Raw genomic sequence first — 25,205 nt, 5'->3', positions numbered from 1 at the left:
GAGGAAGCGATTAAATCACAAGACACCTTTGCTAATGGTAATTATGGCAGATTTAAGAAAGCAGCTGCTCCTTGCATTTTTTCCAGCAGACCAAGATACCTTACGTGAAGCTGCAGGTACTGACGTGGGGGGCTCTAGGACAGTGGGGGCTTCATCCGGAACTAGCAAGGGTCGGGGAGAGGCCTCTGGGGCCACGAGGGAGGAGTTTGCAAGAGAATCTCTGTTGGAGGAACACGAGGTCTCAGCGAGGGCTTTGGGGCTCATTTCACTGATGGTGTTCTCGAGCTGCTTAATGGTCTGCTCCAGGCTGTCCAAGGTTCTATAGGTGTTTTTTCTAATTTCATCAGTTCTTGAGATCGGAGAGGAGCCCTCCAGAATGGGCTGCTCCTGTCTCCTGCCCATGCTCTTCGGGGCGTCGTCGGGCTGAGACCTCGTGATTTCAAAGCGCTTGGCCTCTTTGTGCTGCTTCAAAGTACCATCCTCTTCCTCCTCTTCGTAGACCACCACCTGCAACGTCTTCTTCCCCGTTTTGGTTCCCGTGCGAATAGCCTGAGTGAGAGCAGCGAGTTGCTTTTTAGGGAATTTGAATTTAAACTTTTTCTTGGGGCTTTCAAACTGGTCATCGGTCAGGTCATCACCCTTGCCGTCTGAGTTTGGAGAATCTGCGGGGCTCCACTTGCCCGGATCGGCTTTATGCGTTTCCTGTCCCCCTGGGCTTCTGGTGTCTGCCATCAGCCAGTGTGGCTGTGATTTTGTTTCCGCCTGCTGTCCTGTGCTAGGACTGTCCGAGGCAGCCTTCTTAGGAGACACGTGGGAAGTGTTATTCAGGACTCCGGGGTCTCCACTGTCCTCCTCTTCTTCCTCCTCTATCTTGTCCTCTGTCATCATTCTCTCCAACTCCTCATCACATTCCTCAAATATGGTGGAAAGTCTCTTATACGCAGACCGGATGTCCATGGGCTCGTCAAAGATGATGATCACTGGTTTCTTGTCGAGGCACACAACCGGCTCTTCGTTTTCAGGCCCTTCTTGCTGGGAGGTCCCCTCCTTTTTGGCATCAATGTTTACTGTCTGTACGTCTTCTCCCTTCCGGCTCACGATGTCGTGGACCTCCCCACTGGAGAGGACCTGGACGGCCGTCTTGGTGATCATGAAGGCGATGTTGTCGCTGGCTGCGCTTTCTTCAGTGGGAGAACTTGGACTTGACTCTCCGTCCTCATTAGGGTTCACACTGGCATGCCTAGCCCCCTTGGGTCTCAGAACCACTTGGCTCAAATCTGTCGCCGGAACCTCCTGATCTTGTGTTTTAACATCACGAACACTCGATTCCGTTGATCTAGCAGGAGAGGGAACATGACACTTGTCCGTATCTTTGTGTCCTTGCAGCTCCGTCTCCTTGGTCTTTCCATAATTCAACTTCGGATTCTCAGTGCTGGGTATGGGGTACTGCAGTCCTGAGACTTTAGGCCCTTTGTTTCTTTCATCTTCCAGTGAGCTAACGCCAGAGAAACTGAAATTAACCTTAGGCACATTTTTCTGGGAATAGTTTTTACTGTCTCTGAGTAAACTCATATTGGATACGGAATTTTCCTTCATTACAGTGTCAGTGTTGTATTCTGATGTTCTCGATGCATCAGAAATACTATTTTCCATTCTTCTTTCCCAGTTAGTAGGGTCACTAGGTCTTAGAGTCCCTGCGGGAACCTGAGAGGGAGAATGGAGGAGGGAAACCACACACACGTGATCAGAAATGGGTCTGCGAAGGAAGGAAATTAATCTGCGTGGTATCAGCTGGAACACAGATGAGGTGAACTCACCTTTCGGGATTCCATTTGGGGATTGCCATTTTCATACGCAACATCAGATTTCCGTACATCTTCATGGAAAAATTCCAAATTCTGGTAGAATAGCGTAGGACATGTTACTCCACACACCACATCCCCCCAGAGTGGACTATCACTACATTGTGCCTTTAATTACATTTCCAGAACATGCGGGCCAAGCACCTGTGTTACACACCAATCCAAAACCTATAGCTCTGTTTACCTTGGATTGCTTTGTTCGCCAACTTCCAAAAATGCCCTGTGTTTGCACAAGATGAAAATCTCGATTAGCAAAATATGTCAAGTATGTCAAACTTTGTGGGGGAGCAGTTAAGAGAATAAAAGGACAGATTCTGTAGCCATACGTCCTCCTTTCAAGATCTGATTGTGAGCTTAGCACAGTCTAAAGCCAGAAAGTACAATGCATGAGCAGGCAGAGGGTTTGGATGCTAATCCAGATCTGCTACTGAACCGTGTCGCTTTCGTTAAGTCCTTTCCCTTCTATGGGTCTCAGCTTTCTCACTTATAAAATGGGAACTAGACCAGGAGATTTTTAGTTTCCCTTACAGCCAGTTATTTCAGTCCTATCTCTGCTTCTTTTATGGAAATTGTCCTATAAGGACATCTGCACTGGTTGTTGGGTATGGCACTTTGGGATGAAAGACACATTATTTTCCCCTGGTCAAATGACAGATTGAAAATGTCCTTGCAGTTTGCACTGCAAGTGTTAAGTGTCCAAATAACCTTCAAACTGATAATAGCCAAGTCAAGCAAGTCCAAATTTATGGTGCTAACACTGTCAGAGTATGACCGTAACCTAAACGTTTACCAAGCAGATATCTGAGGCTAAAACAATGACTGTGACATCACGATTCACCTTTAAATCTCTATATTTTCCGGGGCAGACTGAAGATACGCTTCTGAGGGTCTCACCAAGATTCAGGGTTGAAAGATCCAACCGTGAGGACCCAGGTGTTCAGGTCCCTCCCCTGTGAGCGAGGCCTTTGTCAGCATGGGGTGTCAGTAGACCTGGCCCTGCCATGACACTAACGCTGGCAATGCCTGCTCGATTCAAGGCACTGCTGCCCCTGCTTCTTGCTGCAGAGGCTGAGGGGAAGAAGGGCTTGGTGACAGCAGGATGAAACACAGCCCCAGTGCAGGCTGCCTGGTTAAATGATGACAGCAATAAAGCACAATGCCCCAGGCCAAGCCCAAGTCAACCCAGGCTCATCCTGCTACCCCGGTTAGAAATGGAAAGCGTGTTCATACCCACCCCCGAATATCACACAAACACAGTCAGTGTTAATCACATGGAAAAACTGCACAAGGTAGGAGGTCCATGAGCCACCAGACACCCCCTGTTTAACTTCTGCTCACTCCCCACAAACCCACCAAACCAGTGTAATGATTCAGCCGCTGCAGCTGAAACACATCATTTCTTCTGTGGAATTTTAAGTCTAAAATATAAAACAACTAACACATTGAGTAAAAGGTTTTAAAGAAGACAAATAAATGAGGTTTCAGCCTAAGGTGTCAACTCCAAACATGGAATCAGCATATCATGCTAGGACCTGAGTGTGAATTCACTGTCTGCATGGAAGAAGGAATTGGCATGTGACCTAAAGAAGACACATGCGTGACAGATGTTCCGCTGGCCCCCCTTTTTGGGGGTGAGGGCTGGTGTCTGTCCTGGCTGGTCGGGGCCCATGCCATTCAATCGTTAAATATTTCCAATGTCCCTCTGCGATAAATGTGTTTTAAAAATGACTCAGTAGCAGGAATACCACTTTGGAAGGTCACTAAAATAAAGATGTCAAGTGTAGGTCTCACATGACCAGTAATACCTTTTTATCACTGGGCTAGAAATAAAAGGATGAATGTATCAAAGCAAATACACGAACTTGGTTATTACAACTGTCAAGTAAAGTCACAGTGATTTCTTAGTCTCAGCTGGTCAGGACTCTGCATGACAGCTAATTAAGCCTCTTTAATATCTGTTTATAGGCTCTGAGATTTGGATTGTTTAGACAACTAGAGCAGCACACTCAGGATGCATTTGGACAATGAACCAAAACGAGAGATACAGTTATAGGGAAAATTGCATAAAAGTCACATATTAGGCTGGAGCTTCATGAGAACAGGAGAAAAATGTTTAAGAAAACATTTGATTTATGGAATGATAAATGAATAGCACAGGAAGAGGTTAATAGTGACAAAAGTCTGGGTTTAAGTCTGATATTCCCAGTTATTGTGAAGGAGGTTGATCTACCGAGCATAATTATCTGGAATGAGCACCTGTGATTAAACCCAGCGTTGGGCACTCAATAAAGACATGCTTATTATCTGATGGGCCTGTGATTGAGATAATTAAATCAATGGGATATAAATTTCTAATTTTGCAGCGAGAAATCTCATGCAATTTTCTAGCCAATTAGAAAAATTCTACAATGAGACAATGATTGTCTCCAGGGAGATCTTCAAGAAGTTCCAAGTTCACAGTCAGTGTTCTAGACAGAAATGGTCACACTGGCTCCAACACAACATGCCATGCCATGCCAGGCCTTCCACGAGCTTGTTTTAATAAGGCCACATAAGGAAATTCCACGTACTGAAAAAGCAGTATATTTCTGATGTGATTTTACAGGTTCAATTCAAATCAGTAGAAGTTTTTCTTCATGAAGAAGATTTATCAATAATAATCTAATAGTTTTCTCCCCTGGTGGACAGTGAGATTCTCCTCCCCCGTTAATGGTTTCTTATGTCAGTTATGTGGCAGACAGAGTTCACACAAGGGCTTGTCCATGACGGTTATGAGCCTGGGAGACAGAGGTCGGCCTCCTTGGCTGGGCCTCTTGGCTGTGAGCTGCGAGCCCAGAACTGTGTTTCTCTGAGGGCTGTGTTGGAACAGCCCTCTGATCTTGTGATACTGTATCTTCCTCACTGAGCTTACTTGTACACAGACCCACGTGGAGTTGCTACTCGGTTATATTGCAGGTGATCTGTTTGACTTTAAGGGAGTCTTTGAATTCTGAAATAGGAGTTACTGGTGAAAAATGTTAGGACTTGAGTTGGTCATGACAAGCTTTTTATTTTGAAATTTAGACAGAAGCTTGATTCAAATAAGATCTAAGCCCTAAATGCAACTTAAAGGTGCAATTCAAACAAGCAGGCTAACATCGTCCCCCTAAAGTACTTATGCAATGACTGTGGACTTTGTTTCAGAGACTGCACATCTTTTTTGAAGTTGCAAGTATATTTTAGCATTAAAATTACACTACACTATTTTGGAAGGCACACTTTAAACACTGGTAACACTTTGCAAAAATTCTGATTGGCGTCCTTGGACGTATGTGCAAATATTTGCATGTCTCCAGGAGGACATGCCTGGGTATGGTGGCAGGTATTTTCTGCCATGCATTTTCTCCCCCAACTCTAAGGTTTACCTATTTTTAATGTAGATTTTTTTTTTTTTTTTGGTCCAGAAGACATGGTAAAAATTTAAAAAAGCTGCTATATATTTGGTTGCTGTTTCTATTTTTTCCTAGAGTTGTTCTAGAAAATCTTGAAAGGTGAATACTCTCGTTTGGGAGCATATTGTCTAAGTTCTGCGTGTGCTACTGTACGCTGTGCACGGGAACACAGCGTTCAACCTGAGCCAGGTATCTCTGATCTCAACCTAAACCTGTGTCTCCATTAGTTTAAAAAAAATTAGAGAAAAAGAGAGAGGGCAGAAGTTCAAGCCAAGAGAGCGGTGTTAGTGTCAGAGCAAGGAAGGGAGGGACTGTCCAGCCATGTGGCAAATGTGTCATTGCCACGTTACCTTCTTCTCCTTGGGTGGGACTGTGGTGCCCAGCCTAGTGTCTTTAAGGTGACTGTCAGCCCGGGACTGCTCAGCGTGACTGTTTGAATTTACATCCATAAAGGAACACTTCTGGAATGCCTAAGGAATTAAAATACTGAGGTTAATGGGGATCCGAGGGTACCAAGGAGAAAGGAAGGAAACAGGCAGGCAACGCAGAGGCATGGGGACCCCAGCCCCAGTCCTGCACACAGGCTCGAGCCGGGGAAGCAGCACCCCAAAATCCTGCTCCCCATTTGGCCTCATGTCGGTGAAGCTGGCTTAGGGGCTGAGCCTGGGGCAAAGACTTCCTTGCTTTCTTGGGCCGTGCCAAGATAAAATGGACAGATCTCTTACATTTAGGGACATTTTTCCTATCTGGGGTGAACATGATTTGCATTTAGTAGGGCTTCTTGCTTTGACCTTTTAAAAATCTTGACTATATAAATGAATTAAAACAAAAAGCTATCTTTCCTTTTCTTTCCTTTCTTTTTTTTTAAGAGTTTTATTGAAATTATATGAAAAAAGCTCACAAGCCATTTTAAACATTTAAACCTTCAAGTGAAAGAAATCCCTATCAATCCACTCTCTGAAATAGTAACCGGGGCTACTGTGTTCTGAGGCTCATTCAGAATAAAGTGATGCTCTTTAGCATCCATGTGATTCCGGTTGGCCCAGGAACTGCCTGAGCCCTGGAGATTTCTCTCTGAAAACTGACTATCACAGTTACGACACGCAACAGCTGGCTCGTGTGACGTCTGTGTCAAGGCGGCCAGTTCTCAGCCCGAGAGAGAAGTACAGACCGTGTGCAAGGCTGAAAGGCCACGGGGCATCCCGGAAGTGCCCAGACAATACGATCACAAGAGCAGGAGAGACAGATCCCCCAGGGACCCAAGTGTATGGACATCAGTGGTTCTCAACCAGGCTAAGTATCACCCACTTTAAACTAAAAATACTGTTGCCCAGACCCCACTCGGAGAGAAAGTAAATCAGAATCTCTGGGCTGTAGTATTTTTTTCCCCCAACTCCTCAAGTAATTTTAATGTGCAGCCAGGATTAAAACCTACTAATTTAAACAAATCATCTTAAATAATTGCCTGGTATTTTCCTTATGTTCAATGTTGTCATTTGGAAATAACCCTGCAGGCAGGAAGAACAACGCATGTCCCCCGCTAAGCGAACGTTTCAGCACTGGTGCTAAAATCTGAATGTAGCCAGTGACTAGTGATCTTCTCTGGTCTTTTCTTCCATGATTCTGCTTGTTCCCTCTGCACCTGGCCTCCTTGCTGTTCCTCAGACACGCGGGTCCTAGCTTGCCCTGGCCGTGTTTGGCTTATCTGTTTACTTGGACTTTGTTCACTAAAGGCTGATTGCTGTCTCCTTTGGACTGGCAGGCCCTGGATTTCAGAACCTGTGTCATGTCTGATGCCTGGTGTCATGGAGCACATGAAGTTGTTCCATGACTACTCTTACAAGGGGCTGTACCTGCTCCTTGTCCTACCTTGGTCAAAGTCCAGAGTGTGTAGAGACAGAGGAACCAGTGTGGCCACTGGTCATTGATGGACTCTCTGATCTACCAGGTTGGGTCCTTATCCCAGTAGGGGGCTAACAAGGTTTGGTTACGTTAGGGTCAGAGCACTTCATTCACCACTATTATCATCTAACCACCAATAACACTGCAAGACGCCAGATACTCCATCCTTTGTAAAGCGGTCAAAGAGGGCATCAAAGATTTAGAGTTCAGTGCAGGGAAATATCCTCGTGGCGGGCTGTAAGTGGCTGCAACAAACACATCACTTCTCTTAGAGGGCTAGCACTGGATTATTCACAAGCCTAAAAGGCACTGACTTTATAAATCTGTGGTTTCTATGAATAGGACTCTCCAACCACTCTAAAAACCTGTAAACAGTCTGATGTTCCAGGCCAGCTGTGAGTTTTATCGAGGGTGGAAAGAGCTCATGCAGGTGACAAATCAGCCGGCAGCTCTGTTTTCCCTGTAAACTCCAAGCTGCTCAATTTCGGCACATATTACCATGGAAACCAGAGTAGAACAAAAGCAGTAAAAATGGTCTTGGTTTGAAACTTCTTCCTACTCCGAATGAAAAATGAAAATTCATGGACCCACACAAAACCACTGGTACACTGTTGAAAAGGCAACATGTTTTGGGGCACCAACGTGCTTGTGGTCTATCTGATCGGTGGAAAAATTCAAGAATAAATGTGAGTCAAATGAAATACAGTAGGTGCAGAACCTCTGTATCTGTGGCTTCCACATCCATGGGTTAAACCAACATCAGATGAAAAATATTTGAGAAAAAATATTGCATCTGTACTAGACATGTGCAGACATTTTTTTCTTGTCATTATTCTCTAAACAATAGAGTATAACAACTATTTACATAGCATTTACATTGTATTAGGTATTATAAGTAATCTAGAGATGATTTAAAGTATACAGGAGGATGTGCACAGATTATATGCAAATATCATGCTCTTTTATGTCGGGGACTTGAGCATCTGTGGATTTTAGTATCTGAGAAAGGTCCTTGGACCAGTCTCCCTACAGGTACTGAGGGACGACTGTGCTCTACAAACAGACTTTAGTCTAGGAACCATGTACATGTTTCTGATTAGACAAGTTCTGAGAACATGAACGTAGGGCAGATTCACACCCATGACCTGAATGTGGGACCAGTTTGGGGTTCAGCCCCAGCACCCTGTCCTTAATCCTGAGAGTAGACTGTGTCAATTAGTTAAAAAATAAACATCTAAAACTAATAAAGTATCTTTTTCCCAATAGTCCAAGGAAAATGGAAAACAAAATCATTCAGCTTTTCAGAATGTTTGAAAAGATGACCTTGACACTGAACAGGAACCTGGTATGAACTATAGGAGGCCGGTCATTGGCCTTGAGTCCGTGATTCAAGGTCAGTCATTCTCAATGTTAAAGCTAAAGAACATGAAGCCACCTAAGGCATGGATTCGATCAGTCCTTATCCAGACAAGACAATGGCCAGTATTCCATCTCCATCTTACTGCTTCTGAGATGAAGCACAGACTACTAAGACTAAAAGAAAGGAAAGTGAATCCTACAGGCAGAAATGGGAAGGCGTGTATGTTTGGGTAGTTTCACTGAGTTGTATTGTGAGATGGTCATTCCTTGCACGTGTCTTACAGGCACGCTGAGGCCAAGGTCAGAGATGCATCTCCCATGGCCATGGTCCACAGGGCCCTGCGCCGCCCTCTCTGGCTAACAAACCTGCGAGCACCATGGCCGGAGAGTCCCCCGTGGCAAGGCAGGGGCCAACGTCAGTCACTGCAAACACATACCTGGAGTTCTGCCATTATTTTCTCTCCTTCTTCCTCCTCCTCCTCCTCGTTCTTTGAGGAGGTGGTGACAGGCGGTGGGGACGGAGTCCAGGCTGAAGCAGGCTCCTCTGGCGGACATTTGGTGGCTCTGGTCTGTGGGCTTGGTCCGGCATCGCCACTGCTTGCCTGCAGGAGATTCGAACCACAGATGTTGGCTCAATGCCTCCCAGGTGCTAGCAAAGAAAGGACAGATCACGTGGCCCCTCACTGCCTGGGCCCTGGCTTTTCTGCTCTTGCTGATAAAGTGGCCAAAAAGCCATTTTTGTCCCCTTGCATAGAGTTTGGGTTTTTGTTGGCACAGGCTGTCATTTCGATGCATGGACTGAAGAATTATAATGTAATTGTAACTCCTCAGTGCTCAGTGCCTTCAGGGAAGGGCCTTCCATACTAAGCTCCTTGGAAACTCTATTTTGCATTTAACATAAAAGATAAAACTTGCCTGGTTAAGTGGAATCTAAAGCTCATTGGAACATCTTTCCATATACACTCCCCCAACTGTGCCATTAATCACTGTTACCTCTTTCTTTCATTTCCCTCTCCTACCCCCATTTTTCAGTCATATGATGCCCTGCTTGGGAAGTAGCCAGTGATTTGCATTTCACATTGTCCCAGCTAAATGTCAAGTCAGGATAAAGCACAGTGCTGAGTCCAGACTAGGGGTGGGGAACCTGCCGCCTTAAGGCCACATGTGGCCTTCTAGGTCTTTAAATGCAGACTTTTGACTGAATCCAAATTTTACAGAACAAATCCTTTTATTTTTATTAATACATTTTTGTTCGTCTTTTATATTTTTAATTTTAAAAATGAATGTATTTAAAATGCTAAAGAATGAAATAAGCTACAACAAAATAATCCTCCTGATTGACTGGCATAATTAAAACATTAGTAGCCATAAGGGCTAATGATGGCTGCTCCACTCGTGATTTAGTTCTAACTTCCCCCACCTGACTGGCACCACTACCGCATGAAGCTGGCTGGTGAGAGTTTATGGGGGTCGAGTATGCCAGTCTGTTGTTAGCTTTTGACACCTGTACACTGTGTTTCTGTGTGAAGTGGAATTTGTGAATAGTTGCACAGCTTGATGGTATTTTTTAATTCCGTCTGCTTAACAGACCATCATGTCGAAGAAGACCAAGAGAACGCTGAAGGAAGAAAACTGATTTTTTAATGAGGATTGGGACTTGCAATATGATCTTGTTTCTGCTAAAGATCAGATGATTTGCTTGCTTTGTGGTACTGCAGTATCAACATTAAAGAAATTCAATGCTCATCAGCATTATTACACTCATAAGGACCACAAATATTTTAAATCAGAGGGAGAGGCGGGAAAGGTTGTATTGCAGAAATTAAAAGATGAAAAGCAAAAGCAAAGACAGTTCTTTCAAGCAGCAATAAGACCTGGAAATAATGTCACTGAAGCAACTTATAAAGTAGCTTATATACTCGGTGAAAAAAGGGCAGCCATTCAGTGATGTAGAAATTGTGAAAGAATGCATTGTTGAAGTTGTAGGATGCTTAGACCCTGATAACATTTCAAAGTACAAACAACTGCCTCTTTCAAGAAGAACCATAACCGATCGGCAGCATGAATTAGCCTTCAACTTCACAGGACAACTTCATGCAATACTTTAAAAGGAAAATATATATTCTTTAATCGCTTTGGATGAATCAACTGATACGACTGACACAGGTTTTATATTTCATTTGGGTTGTAACAGAAGATTTTCTTTGTTAGGAAGACTTACTCACTTTGGTCACTCTTGCAAACAGAACATGGGAAATAGATATCTTTAACCACTTTTAAGATCAACGTCGTGAAGTTGGACTGAATTTGGTAAATTTAGTGAGTGTATGTACAGACGGTGCACCTTCCATGACAGGAAAACATGAAGCGTTTATTGCACAGATTAAAAAAACTATTAAAAGATCCAGAAACTCTCATTTCTTTTCATTGTATCTTGCATCAGCAAAATCTTTGTCCTAAAGCTACTATTTTAAGTGAGACTTTGCAACAAGTTATAAGTATAATTAGCTATATTCATGCAAATGTAACACGCCATCCTCAGTTTTGTAACATGTTAAAGTTGAATGATGAGGTATTCAGTGTGGATTTGTTGTATCATTCTGAAGTGTGTTGTCTATCACAGGGACAGGTATTAGCTAAAATTTTATCTCTGTGAGAATAGATACATTTTATGAAGAACAGAATCAGTAATGTAAATTATTAAAAGACGACTTCTGTAGGAATGTAGCATTTCTGTGTGATATCATGTCAAATCAAAATGACTTGAATATTTCTTTGCAAGGTAAAACTATTTCTATATATGATATGTGGCAAAACCCCCAAGCATTTTAGAAAAAGCTATCTTTTTTCAAAACACTTCTTCAAAAGGAAATTTCAGACACACATTTTCGCTAGTTAGCAAAGGTCATTGATGAGCAGGATGATATATGCGAATCATTTGAAGAATATGCAGCTGTTATAGACCTATTAATTGGAGAATACAATGAAAGGTTCACTGACTTTGAGAATCATGACATCACACTCAAATTAGCATTTCAGCCTCACCTAGTTGATATCACCAAGGCACCTAAAGAACTACAGATGGAATTGATTGAGCTCTCAGTGGATGACATTTTAAAGTCATCGATGCTAAGAAAGATCCAACGGAAATATGGAGAAATGCAATAGAATACCCATGCCTTCAGCAACATGCCTGAAAAATGCTTTTTTGCTTTTCAACCACGTATTGCTGCAAATCTACATTCTTCTACCTGACCCAAATCAAGATGCCCTTAAGGTCACAAATGACTGACACCCATCTAGGGGATCAACTGAAACTGTCGACCTCCATGCTGCAACCAAATATTCAAATGCTTTCCAACAAAAAGCAGACACAACAAAGTCATCAAAAGGTTAGTTAACTTTAAAATTAACAAATGGTTTTCATTTTTTGAAATTAAGTAATAATATACATTTTTAAGTATATCTAATTGAAGTTTCTTGAATGCAGTCTTATTTGATTACAGCTAAATTAATGCAGCCTTCCAACATGAACATGTTCCCCACCCCTGCTCTAGTCCAATGACATTGGCCAACGTTTCCCAATCTGTGCCGCTCCCTGGAGATCTAGTGTGGTTGAGTCACTACTTCGCTTCTCTGCCTCGCTACTCTCTATGTCGGGACAGAGAGAACCTTGTCCAAGGGTATCATCTGAACCCAGAAACCAGTTTCCCAGGGCTTAACCCATCAGACCTTAGTGGTGGTGGTCTCCTTCCTGCCGGTGTAGACCACATCGCCCGACCTCGTGGTGGTGAGCCCCGATCCTGGCAGGTAGCTTCGCCGAGGGGGTGGGGGAGGAGGGGGGGGTGACTTTCCCCCCAGCTTGTCCACGTCCTGTTCTGAATTTGAAGAGTCTTCTAGAAAACAATATGCCATTGCAAAAATAATCGCTTTTCCAGATAATGCCCAGAAAGTCTAGTAGTATATTGCTACAAACTCATTGCAATCTGACTTAAAAATTCTCTGTTCTCTCCATAGAGCAATGATTAAGGGTATAGACCCTGAAGACTGAGTGGATTTAAATCCCAAAAAGACTCTGGACAAGTTATTTAACCTGTGTCTGTCTCAGTGTTCTCATCTGCTAAGTGGGTATTATACTAATATGCTTTCCAAAAAAAAAAAATATATATATATCCTTTCCCCAGGGTGTTGTGAGGATTAAATGATTTATTTACAGTGCTTGGCTTATTGTAACTGTTATGCAAAATATCAGCTATTATTATTAAACTAATTTCTTGTTATGCAGAAAAGCTGAATATTACCTGGAAGGATGAAAGATCAGAGCCTAGAGGCACATCCGGAGCCCCCTGCATGGCCTCCAAACAAACCTTCATCCCCCTAGTCTGAAAATACAGCTTCAGCAAGAGGGATTTGTGCAGGCGGATGCTAGAGCAGAATGAGGCCAAGAGAGGGCCAGCGAGAAAATAGGATGCAAATGGCAACAAAGAACAAAGCCAGAGAGGAAGTGGACGTTTTTTGGGCATGGTTATGTGGTTGGAAGAGATTCTTGGCTAACAAAAGAAGGCAGCAAATGCAAAAATAAGAGAATAGTGTGAATACCAAAGTCAGGAGGTGTGCGTATCTGCTCACGTTCCACCCAGGACATAGGGAAAGGCGTTCCTTACTCAAAGCTCAACAAAACAGCCACACTTCTGCCCTGTATCAACACTGTGCCCAGGGCTAACAGAGCATGAGAACCACCAATTCGAGACTGGGAGCTTTGTGCCAGCTCTCCCTAGGGACTGGTCTCCTAGGAGGGTGTGTTTCTTTTCTGGGGAACTGAGACAGAGGTGTTTCAAGGAGATTCTTGAGGATTTTCTGCTTAACGTTGTAATAAAGACCTGGCTATACCCTCAGGGTGAAGAGCAAGTGATTCTCATGCACGACGGTGTTGGGTGACAGGCTGCAGCCATTCATGGGGCCTTGGGAGGGCCGCCCCAGCTCTGGGGGTCCCTCTAGGGACTGGCTTGGGCTGACCTGAATAAGGTGATGAGTTCTCTCATCGGGTGGGTGACGACAGACTCTTTCCTTGACCAAACTTCAGTCAGGCTGCCTGGCGTCCAGTTGGTCACTGTGTCTAGGTTTAGCCAAGAGTCTTGCTAAGTCAGTTTAGGATGAATTCTTCCATTCTTAATGTGTGAGCAAGTTCCTCTCTCCCATCCATGCTATCTTAGCCCTAGGCCTGCCTTGAGCAAGAATCCGTCTACCCTTCATATTGAGTTCAATCTCTGTCCTCTATTGCAATACTCTTGAATAAACTCATCCTCGCTGTTTTTAACAAGAGTCCCAGTGAATAATTTTTCTTTGACAATGACTGAGGCTGCAATCCTGCAAATTCTCCATTGATTTTTGATAGCTAACCATCTTTTCCCATAGTCTAAGTAGTCGGACAATTCACACAAGAGGAAATACAAATGGTTTCTAAAACTCCAAGCTTAGAGTTTTGTGCCTTATTAGTAAACAAAAATAAATAAAAACAATAACATCCACGACAAATAAATTCAAAGGGTAGAAACCAATGTTTGGAAGATAATGGTAATGGAATGATACCCTTACACATTTCTGGTGGCCTGTCCATTAGTGGACGCTTTCTGAGAAGAAATCACAGCATGCATTAAAAAATAAAAATGAAAAAAAAAAAAACCCAATAAGAACATTTTAACTGAGTAAAAATACTCTGGGGTGTAATTTACAAAATAATTTATGTGAATTTTTCCAAATCTGAAAGAATAAAAAGCCAAAATGAGGTAAGTTAACAAAATGTAATGTTATATTTTTGTGGTGCAATCACAAGAAAGAACAGTTATGAGAACTATATAAAACATCAAAAGACTATATGACAAAATTTGTAATAGGGGGAACAGAATTAGGCAAGATAGACACGTAATGAGCGAGGTCACTGTGAAACATCAGAAGTTCTCCCTGGGGGCGGTGGGAAGAAACCCAGCCTTGGGAGGGAAGAGCTGCCCTTCCCAGGGCCCTAACCTCTCTGGGAAGCTTCTTGCCTGGTGACCCAGGGGCGCTACAGAGGCCTAACACAGCTGGCAGATGGGGAAGGACATGAGAAAAGCCTCTTAGCACAGACTGAGGGGGAAGAGTTTCAGTGAGTGGAGCGTCAGGGAAGAGAGAAGTCCAGTCGGTCCTCCTTATCTGTGGTTTCCACATCTGTGGATTCAATCAACCACAGATCGAAAACATTGAGAAAGAAAATCCACACAGTTCCCAAAAGCAAAACTTGAACTTGCCTCCTGCCAAGTACTATGTTGAAACCATAGAATGAAGTGATGGGAAGACACTGTATTAGGTATTGTAATTTATCTAGAGGTGATTTAAAGGATAGGGAGGATGTGCACAGGTAATATGCAAATACCATGTCATTTTATATCAGGGAGTTGAGCATCTTTGGATTTTGGTGTCTAAGGGGGGTCCTGGACCCAATCCCCCCCCATGGATACCAAGGAATAACTGTATAGTGGTTATAAATCAAATCCACTTTAATGTTCCTTGACATGCAAGCCAAGATGGTGACTCCCTTTCAAATTAATTCTAGCTGCTAAATGAGCATCGCTGAATGTGACACCGTGGAGACATCAGGCTGCAAGTAAAATAACGTCTGTGTATATGATTTTAAGATCAGAATAAGGCACATGGCTTGTAATTGGTGGGAGATATAGTAGGTTGAGTTTTTTTTAAAAGTTACATGAGTATTGACATGTTGATGTTTAAATTCCATGGTCCAGATAGTTAAACATACATTCTAATAATTTTGATGAAAAAACGACAATTTTGCCTGATGATCTAATATCCCCCAGGGGCTCCTAAAAGCTGCATTTTCCTTCTGCAAGGACACAGAAAGCTCTTGTTTTAAATGGAGGTCTCATACTCTCCCAGCTGGTGCTGTGAAGTGTCATAAATGCATAGGAAATGCGGAAGCTGGGGATTTAAATTCCCCCTTAGTGGGCATTGTTCTAGTATTCTAACACAGGACACGGCTTCCCTACCGTGGCCAGAGTTAAAAAGCAGTAAATGAAGATCTAGGGAACACTTGAGGATTTGCTCTTCCAACGGACATTTCTAAAGATGCTGACGAAGCGAGACATCGGAGCTGGTGTCCAGCACGTGTGCTGGGTGGCACTGCACTGGCCCACGCTCAGGAAGCCACACAGCTGGGTAACCAACTGCCACAGGCCCGGAACTTACCTGACAGTTCTGGCCTGTCCACCGGAGCCTCTCCCTTCGGCAGCGGGCCCGCGGTGGACGGCATCTCCAGGTTTGGAATTGACTTCATGATATTGGCCTGAGCTTCTTCTAGGAGCTTCTCAAACTCTTTCCCGTTATAATGGTCCAGGTTTTGTCTTTTTTCTTCCCATTTCCTTTCTGCTTTCTGAAGGAAAACAATAGGCGAAGAAAGCTTGAAAACTTGAAGGAAAAGCTAATGAACAGCTTAGAGATTTTACTTTAGGGTGGGGAGGGGACGTGACAAAGTTGAAGTGTTGGTGAAATGATGTCCTGGTTTCTGTGCACATCAGACAAGCTCTGCCAAGTCCAGGCCACCTGACCCTTCTGCTGTCTGCTGTATTGTCTACAGCGACATGAGCTGCCATTTAAGCCCCAGTGATACTCATTCACAGAGAAGCAAGCTTAGAAACCCCAAATCATTAAATGATTACTGAGCACCTACTGTGTACGTCTACCCATTCTAAACAGAAAGAGACACTGATAATGCTTTCAAAGGTATGCCTCCCACTACCAAGTGTTTGTTTTTCAAATTGAGTTTTCATTGCCGAAACAAAAACTAAACACAGAAAAACTAGTAGAAATAGAAACAAAAACTAAAACACTAAGAACAAAAAAATCCTGTGTCTTAACTTTGACTTCTATCAAAGAATTCCTATATGACCTTCTCGATCACACTGTTTCATTTATAAAATGTGGGAAGGGTATTATTTGTAAATGACCTGTAAGCTTCAAGTTCCACAACAAGGAAGATATAAATAAAATATATTTTCAAATACCTGTACACCTTTAATTTTTTGAGACAGGGTTTCACTCTGTCACCCAGGCTGGAGTGCAGTGGTACAACCATAGGTCACAGCAGCCTCAAACTCCTAAGATCAAGTGATCCTCCTGCCTCAGCCCCCCGAGTAGCTGGGACTACAGCTTCAGGTATGCACCACCACACCGGGCTAATTTTTTAAAAAAAAATTTTGTAGAGACAAAAAATAGAATGTTGCCCATTCTGGTCTGGAACTCCTAGCCTCAACTGACAGTCCTACTGTGGTCTCCCCCAAAGTTCAGGGATGACAGGTGTGAGCCACCATGCCCGGCAACCTGTATACTTTTCAAAAGAACATTGTCCTGTGAGTTTATAGATAGCACATTAATCATTCCAGGAGGGCAGAGTGGAAATTCACACCAGAAGAGTGGAACCCCATAATGTGAGAATTAGAAAATATCACTGAATCTGCACATTTTACATATGGGAACTTCAGGCGGGGCCCGGTGAGATGAAGAATTTGCCCAACATTCACTCTCTAGAAATAATATCCACCCCCTTCACCATCCTCATCTTCTTTGATTTTTCTTACTAGCATTTATTAACACCTGGCATGTACTTGTTCTCTCTCCCTACAAGTAGGTAAGTTTCTCAAGGACAGAGACTTTGTCTCTGCTGTTCTGTCTAGGAGGGCCCGGAGCCTAGTGGGGCTAAGTGATCTCTGTTGAATAAAGGTGGCCCCATTTGTTAGTGGCAGAGTTGGCAGAAAGACCCAGGCCTTCTCACTTTCAGATCAGGGCATTGTCAGACGTGACTCACCAGTCTCCTCTCAAAACTTAAAACATACACATCACAGTAATTATGCCCACTAGGTTCTTAATAGATATTTGTTAAATAAAAGTGTTGTCATACTGACATCCTTTAAATATAGAGATGGTTAAAGTGGTGAGTTGTCTTCTTTTTTTTTTTGAGACAGAGTCTCACTCTGTTGCCAGGGCTAGAGTGAGTGCCATGGCGTCATCCTAGCTCACAGCAACCTCAAACTCCTGGGCTCAAGCGATCCTCCTGCCTCAGCCTCCCGAGTAGCTGGGACTACAGGCATGCGCCACCATGCCCAACTAATTTTTCTCTATATATTTTTAGCTGTCCATATAATTTCTTTCTATTTTTAGTAGAGACGGGGTCTCGCTCTTGCTCAATCTGGTCTCGAACTCCTGACCTCAAGCGATCCACCCGCCTCGGCCTCCCAGAGTGCTAGGATTACAGGCATGAGCCACCGCACCCAGCTGGTGAGTTGTCTTAAGTGATGGATCCACTAATTTCCAGGAGGAAATGCATTTTCCTCCCTACTGTCCTAGGCACAGGGATAAAATCACACTCTGCCAATCACATTCCATCCCCTCCTGTGATGCGCATTTTTGAAATAGCTGACTCCGAGTAGGGGCTCAGCCACTGCCCCTGGAACAGAGAGAAACTACCTAGTGTTCAGAGGCCCAGCAGCTGTGGCTGAGACGGCGGCAGTCTTGTGAGGTCACCTCAATGTACCCAACCCGAGTTGCTCACTGGTGACTTTCAAGAGAGGCAGGAAGGGCCAGGATCAGGTTGCTGGGGGTAGAGCAGTGAGTGGAGGGAAAGTTATAGGGCCGCTGGGGAAGAAAAATGTGTTATTTGTGCATTGGCGCCAGCTCTTGATAAAAACATTTTAAATCATGGCGGGTCTTTTTCTTTACGTTGTTTGGGACTCAAGACCTAGCTTTCTCTTTCCATTCTGATTGCCTCCACCTTTCATTCTCAAGTGACTATAGTGACCTCTCATCCAGCTCCCTTAATCCTAGACCCACCACCTAAATCAGATCTGTATCCTGTATCTTGCTTTCAGATTAATTTCCTAAAGATGTTGTGTTAAAAAAATCACAGATTAAGCTGGGTGCGGTGGCTCACACCTGTAATCCTAGCACTCTGGGAGGCCGAGGCGGGAGGATCGATCAAGGTTAGGAGTTCGAGACCAGCCTGAGCAAAAGCAAGACCCTGTCTCTACTAAAAATAGAAAGTAATGATTTAGACAGCTAAAAATATATATAGAAAAAAATTAGCCGGGCATGGTGGCACACGCCTGTAGTCCCAGCTACTTGGGAGGCTGAGGCAGAAGGATCTCTTATGCCCAGGAGTTTGAGGTTGCTGTGAGCTAGGCTGACCCCACGGCACTCTAGCCAGGGCAAAAGAGGGAGACTCTGTCTCAAAAAAAAAAAAAAAGAAAAAAAAAAGAAAAAAATCACAGATTAAAACTGCAGCATTTCTCTGATACCTTCAGAGTAAACTTTAGACATCTTGGAATGGTTTGCAAGCTCTCTCAAATCGGACTCCAGCCTATTTCTCTCATCTTTTCTTCTCTTTCTTGTTCTACTTAGATAGGGTTACTCATGGTCCCGGCCTCCTGCAGCCTAGAATGCCCTCACCACCCTTCTCTGCTAACCTAAATTCCACTATCTTCCCAGATCAGTGGGACACCCTCCCCAGTCCTGCCTTCACTGCAGTGGAATGCTTGAGCCAGCTTGCCCTGGCTTAAGAGAGTTGATTGTCACATTTCTTCCCAACTTCATGTGCACTGATGTTACGGTGTAGTTTGAGATCAGCCACATGGGGGAATATTTATACCAGGGAAATTGGCAAACGCTACACATCAGGGCTTTCCCCCTCGGAGAGCCAGTTGTTAAACATTTACCAGCACACCACTGCCCCACCTTCCCACAAGTGAGGTGTTTCACCCTTCTTTAAAACTGGATGACTTAACTCTTAACCTGGCCATTGAATTTCATTTCTAGTTCCAAAAATATATCTCCAATCCATATATATATCATCTCCACAAACCAGACTGTAAACTCTTGGAGGGAAAGGACTGTGTGTCAGTCTCCTCGTGGGGTTATGAGAAGTGGAAATCGGACTCTACCTCAATAGACACTGCCCTGTTCTTGGCACCCACACCGTGGATTTCCTCGATGAACAAGCTCTGCATGGTGGACCCGTTCATGGGTGTCTGTGGGGACTGCGGAGCCTGGGCCGAGTGCAGTGTGGAGGCCGCTTCCTGGGTGCTGGCTGGGGGGCTGGCTGTGCGAGGCAAGTTCTGGGCAGGGTTCGGCAGGGCCAAGGAGTGCTGGGAGGGCTGGATGACCACCGGAGAGCTCTGCGCGTGGTGGACTGTCATGCCGGACACGGAGACCACTTCCGACTTCACGTCGCCAGGGACGCCTGTGCCGTGGAGGGGGTGGCCGGAGGTGTGGGCTGCCTCCTCCTGGTTCTTCAGGACTTGTGCAGCCATGGCCTTTTCCATAGCAACATACTGTGCGGCTTGGGCTGCGTCTGCGCCTTTCAGGAGTCCGTCGGTGACATGTCTAGGAGAAACCAGGCACCGCAGTGTTAACTGTCAGGATCCATCACCTCCTTGTCATCGCTGAGACACACCCGAGGGCTACGGCATCCCAAAGCCAGGTGAGATTCAGACACCCCAAAACTTGGAATAGCAGCTCAGGGATGTCTATCAGAATATCCCTTTTAGTGCGCACTGCTGTGCCCCGATTCTTGTGACTCCATCATTGTTTGGGTGGTGGTGGCAGGAAGTGAACAGTGTGAGTCTAACGACACTCTCTGTAACTCCTCCACCCCATCCTGGCCCGTGCAGCCCTCGAATAAGCCCAGTTCTAACCCAACAGCTTCCTCAAAGCCCTCTTGCTTCCCTCCGTCCTCTGCCAAGCATCCTGGGAGGGCAGCCTGCATCCCACTTCCTTCTGTTTGCTCTTCCTGTGTATCTCGGGAAAACTGAATTTAATGGGAAACCTGTTGCTAACTGGTTTCCCCATCTGGACTCAACCAAATCTTCGGCAAGGTCAGTAGTGACTCCATATCTAAAAGCTGTGTTTAGTCCTCATCCTCCTGTGATTTTTGGAGTCACTTGGATGCTATCTGTCCCTCTCCAGCCATGGTGCAGTGGAAGAGATAGGCCCTTTGGTGTCAGACAGACCTTGTGTTTGAGCATCAGTTCTACCATGTTCTAGCTGTATAATGCTGGGAATTTCACCTTTTTGAGCCTCACATACTTTTCTGTAAAATACAATGATGAAAATGACAACGGTGATGCCTTCCTGAGTGGCAGTTAGGATTAACATTGTAAAGTTATATGTAAGACAGTGTCAAACACAGTACTTGACCCATAATTTTTAATTAGTTCTTCATTCTCTTATTGCAATGCTTTTTTTTTTAATTTGAAAAAAGACATGACATGCTCTAACTCTTGTGCTCCTCACTTCTCTGTTTCTTTTGCTGTTTACTTTATCTACCCCAGCCCTTTAAATCCCTAAGGACTTTTGTTCTCTCCTTTCCCTATCTCTCTACCTTGGCCATTTCTTCCACTTTCAATAATCATCTCCATGAAGGTGACTTCCGATTCTAAATCAATCCCCCCGCCCTCCCTCCGTGTTAGGCAGGGGTCCGTCTCTAACTCTGTCTCTCGCACTTCAGTCTGCTGCTCTAAGCGCCTAGCGGGCAGCTGTGTTTAGACATCCTTCCGACACCCCAAATTCAACACGGGCCACATCCCTTCAGCCTCTTCCCAAGACCCTGAGTCTGCTCTGAACTGTGACGTGAGGGTCACCTGCTGCACCTTCCCTGCCGAGGCACGAGGACATATGCGCGTCCTTGGGGAGGGGCGTGCAAAATTCCTACCTTCTTCCTTCTGTCTGTGGTGCCAGGTACTGCACAGTAGACGCAGAAGGCGCTAAGACAAAGTTAACTATAATAAAGACTCATGAGGGGAAGTCTGATGGCAGCTAAAATTCCTTGTATTTATATTTTTAAAGTGACTTAACTGGCTTTATATATCACTCTCACCACCCATAATTTAATGGGACAAAGTGGCACATGACATTCAAAACACACAATCCCATCTTTTTTTTAGAACTTGCGTTCACTGGAGATAAGAAAAATACTGAGCTTCATTCCTCTGGCTGTAAAAGTATCTTTTTATTCTTTTTCTGGAAAGAGAGTGGGGAGTGGGGCTGCGTTACTTGCCATAGTTTACTTAATAAGGGCGGTTTGTTTCCAGGCTCCGTGGGTGGGTTACCACACTTAGGTAAGAGCTTAGTGAAGAATTCTTTTGACAGATTTTTCTCCCACTGGAAGAAAGAGTTCATTTTGGCAACTTAAAATGAGTGAACCCGTAAGAAAATTTAATATAGGTACAATTTCTTCCTGTACTGGGTTTGATAAGGACTCTGCAGGACGAGGCATTTTTTTGTTTTAATTCAGAATTCCTTTGGCATCCTGCAACTTACAGAGGTGACGGCACAGCTGTGCCAGTGTTACCAGCTCAAAGGGGCTCTTTCTTGACATTGTTCATTACTGGAAACATCTAACTCACTCCTTATGGCTCATAAGTCATCTTAAAGTTATCTGTACACTTAGTATATTTCTCTTACAAATCTGATCAAGTCATTACAGTTAGGGATTGAAATTCTCACAAGAAGGTTTCTTGTGTGTTACATCTGCCTGTGACCTGCTCTCAACTCTGGTCCAAGATTTGAGGGGCAAGTTCTTAGTTCTGATAAAAAACTAAAAACTCAGGGACTGCCACCTGCTGGGAAGGGCTGATTTTTGGTTATTGTTCAGTGTCTAGTTCTCATGTGAGAAAGTCAGTTTTACAAGGCAGGGGGCCCACCTGTCTTGTTTATTACTGGATTTGTGATACCCACAGTGGGGCTGGCACCAAGAGAATGTCTGTCACCGACTGCCTGGCTGTGGGATGAGAAGTATGAATTCTGGAGTCAAACTATGGGTTTCTGTCCAAGCTCCACCTTGGACTTGCAGGGAATATCCTGAGACCTCAGATTCTACCTCTAAAATGGGGTAACAGCGCCTTCCCTACAGGGTTTTAAATTAGGACCAAAAGAGCTAATAAATATAAAGGTATTAGTTCAGTGCCTGATACACAGACATGCTCACTGGGGTAAGTCACTGTCATCATGATGTTGGGAAGAAAGAAATCTAACTGCAACTCAACGACAGGGCGTGTGACAGTCTGGGATGTCATTTGCAGAGCTACTTACGCAAACACAAATCCCACATATGTATATGCCAGCAGTTTTTTAGTGGGTGAGGGGTTCTGGAATTTTCTTTTCAATGAAAGTCAGGGATGAGTCATGATTTCTTTTGTTCTTTCCCTCACTGTGACCTTGCCGATGAGCAGAGGTCCATGCCACTCAGCTGAGTTTGTTTCTCTTTCCTAGATGGGACCAACGGCCTCTCGGAGACTTTGAGTAGGCAATTTAAGAAAGGCTTTCTTAAGCTCTACTCAGTGTCTTCTAACTGAAGTCTCCTATGCCCCTGACGTGAAGGAGGTTAATAAACTATTTTGATCCACTCTTCCAACTTCAAAATGTTATTTAGAAAAAACCAGCTTACAATGATTTTTTAAAAATGTTTACTGTGCCTTCTGATTTTTAACTCTAGGATGGGCCCCCCACAGCAGGCCTGAGGTGAAGAATTAGAACCTGAAGCATCATGCACTCAATGGTCAAGGGCGGCACAGACTCATGGCTTCTCTCCAGGACACTAGCAAGAAGACTTGGTAAGTCACAAAAATGGGGACAGGTCCTGGAGCGTGGTGGGAGTCTGGAGTTCAAGGACTTCACCCCCAGCCTGCCTGGCCCCCCCTTCCCCCCCACCCCACAGGCCACCCCCAGCCCGGCGGGCGCCCAGTCACCTCCGCAGCATGGTCAGGACGTCGGTCATGCCACGCACGCGCTTCAGGAGACTGTCCAGCTTGTGCGGCTCCTCCTTCAGAAAGCGCACGGCCTCCACCTCGATGCGCAGGATGGCCCGCATCTTGTTTTGTAAGGTTGGAAATTCTCCTGCAGGCCCAAAGCAGCTGGTGAATTGCAGGAGCAAAAACCAGAACGACAACCCCCATCCCACACCCCAAGACAGCGGGCAGGGTTGTTGGGAAGCGCAGAGTTCTCGAGCCACAGGGCAGTTCAAACACCCTTGGGAGGTGGTGGGTTGAGAGCACAGAACAGTGTCCGGCAAAGTGACCCCGGGCAAGGGCAAAGCTCCGGGAGGCCCATTTCCTATCTGCATGTTTGGGGTGAGGCTACTGCACTCTTAGGGTTGTTTTTAATGAGTTGGAGGCCAGGGGAGGTAGCTCATATCTGTAATCCCAGCACTTTGGGAGGCTCAGGAGGGAGGATCACTTGAGCCCAGGAGGTTGAGACCAGACTGGGCAACATAGTGAGACCCCATCTCTACAAAAAATTTTAAAAAATTAGCTGGATGGAGGTGTGTGCCTGCAGTCCTAGCTGCTCGGGAGGCTGACGTGGGAGGATCACTTGAGCCTAGGAGTTCGAGGCTGCAGTGAGTTATGATGATGCCACTGCACTCCAGCCCAGGTGACGGAGACCCTGTCTCTAAAAAGAACAGAAAGAAAGAAAGAAAAGAGCTTGACACAGGTGTCCTGGCACACTGTGAGAGCCCAGTGACTACAAAGTGTCATTAGTACCATTTAGTCTGAAATCTTACAGCACTCACTACAATAGCTCCAAGAAGACAGGGATGTTTGTCGCCTTCATTCTGTGATGGGTCCCAAAGACCCAGGACAGCGAGTGGCACGTGTAGGTGTTCGATACATATTCGCACGCATGAACGAACTTGACAGATTCTCATTGTCACGACTTGACTGATTTTTAAACACCCCAGGAAAGCCACTTCAGACTCCTCCCCTCGAGCCAAAAGCTTACCTTTCAGGGTAGCTACGGCTTCTCCCACTTGTCGCAGGAGGAAAGCCCCGTCCTCCACGTCTTTCAGAGTCACCACCCGGACAGCTGACGTGGAGTCCTTCTTCAAGTCTTCGACGAAGTCTTCCAACTCCCTGCGGGGAGGAAGCAGAGTGGCCCGAGGAGCTGAGCATGGGTCCTCCCAGAGGGAGGTGCAGAAGCCGAGGGCTGGTCTGCACCTCCCCTGCCATCCATGTAGGGGCTGGGGGTGCATCATAGGTAGCAGCTCGGTTGGCTTGGAACATTCTGCAGAGGTCTGAGGCCGGTACAAGGAGGTTCCCCCAGGGTCTGTTCATGGGGAGGCCCAGGTCGGCTAGAGGGAAGAGATCGTGCCTGGCTGGTGGGGGACCCACTTGTCATTTCCAGTGGTGCTTATGTCAGCCAAGGGGGGGTGTAATTTGTGTGGTGGGGGAGAAGGCGGGGAGGTGAGGTGAGGGGAGGTGAGGTGAGGTGAGGAAAGAAAACCTATACTGGAGCAAAACAAGAAGCCCAGATTAGTTTCTGTCAAGCTTCTCAACTTTGGCATTTAACATTTTGGGCCAAATAATTCTTTGCTGGGGGAGGGGACTGTGCTGTGCATTGTCGGATGTTTAGCAGCATCCCTGGCCTATACCTGCTAGATGCCACCAGCAACCTCTCCCCACCACCCCATAACTTGTGACAACCAAGAATGTCTCCAGATATTGTCAAATGTCCCTGGGAGAAGTGAGAGCAAACTTGTCCCCTGAGTGAGCACCTCTGCTTTATACTGACTGTCTCATGGAGAAGCCTGGACTCTTTCCTGTCCAGTCTACGAAGG

The 25,205-nt window shown here is 45.0% G+C and overlaps 1 protein-coding gene across 15 annotated transcripts in view; it reads right to left on the bottom strand.

Moving 5' to 3' along the window:
• KIAA1217 (KIAA1217 ortholog) overlaps positions 1-25,205 on the bottom strand; it is a 293,787-nt gene that overhangs the window by 3,080 nt on the left and 265,502 nt on the right. For 5 of the 15 annotated variants that reach the window (XM_045534890.1, XM_045534861.1, XM_045534911.1 and 2 more), the window contains 10 exons: positions 24,371-24,501; positions 23,341-23,488; positions 19,537-19,978; positions 15,794-15,977; positions 12,287-12,450; positions 8,992-9,156; positions 5,644-5,763; positions 2,047-2,082; positions 1,818-1,898; positions 100-1,704 (listed from right to left, as the gene is read on the bottom strand). In XM_045534890.1, the coding sequence (XP_045390846.1) occupies positions 100-1,704; positions 1,818-1,898; positions 2,047-2,082; positions 5,644-5,763; positions 8,992-9,156; positions 12,287-12,450; positions 15,794-15,977; positions 19,537-19,978; positions 23,341-23,488; positions 24,371-24,501 (3,076 nt within the window). The remainder of the gene's footprint in view (positions 1-99; positions 1,705-1,817; positions 1,899-2,046; positions 2,083-5,643; positions 5,764-8,991; positions 9,157-12,286; positions 12,451-15,793; positions 15,978-19,536; positions 19,979-23,340; positions 23,489-24,370; positions 24,502-25,205) is intronic. The other 10 variants (XM_045534934.1, XM_045534954.1, XM_045534982.1 and 7 more) reach the window with 6 other exon arrangements.

This window comes from Lemur catta, chromosome 1 (assembly GCF_020740605.2).
Source record: "Lemur catta isolate mLemCat1 chromosome 1, mLemCat1.pri, whole genome shotgun sequence".
In the NCBI taxonomy this organism is placed as follows: Eukaryota; Metazoa; Chordata; class Mammalia; order Primates; family Lemuridae; genus Lemur; species Lemur catta.
The sequence above is the reverse complement of the archived record's forward strand: the minus strand, read 5'-3'. Positions and strand labels throughout refer to the sequence as shown.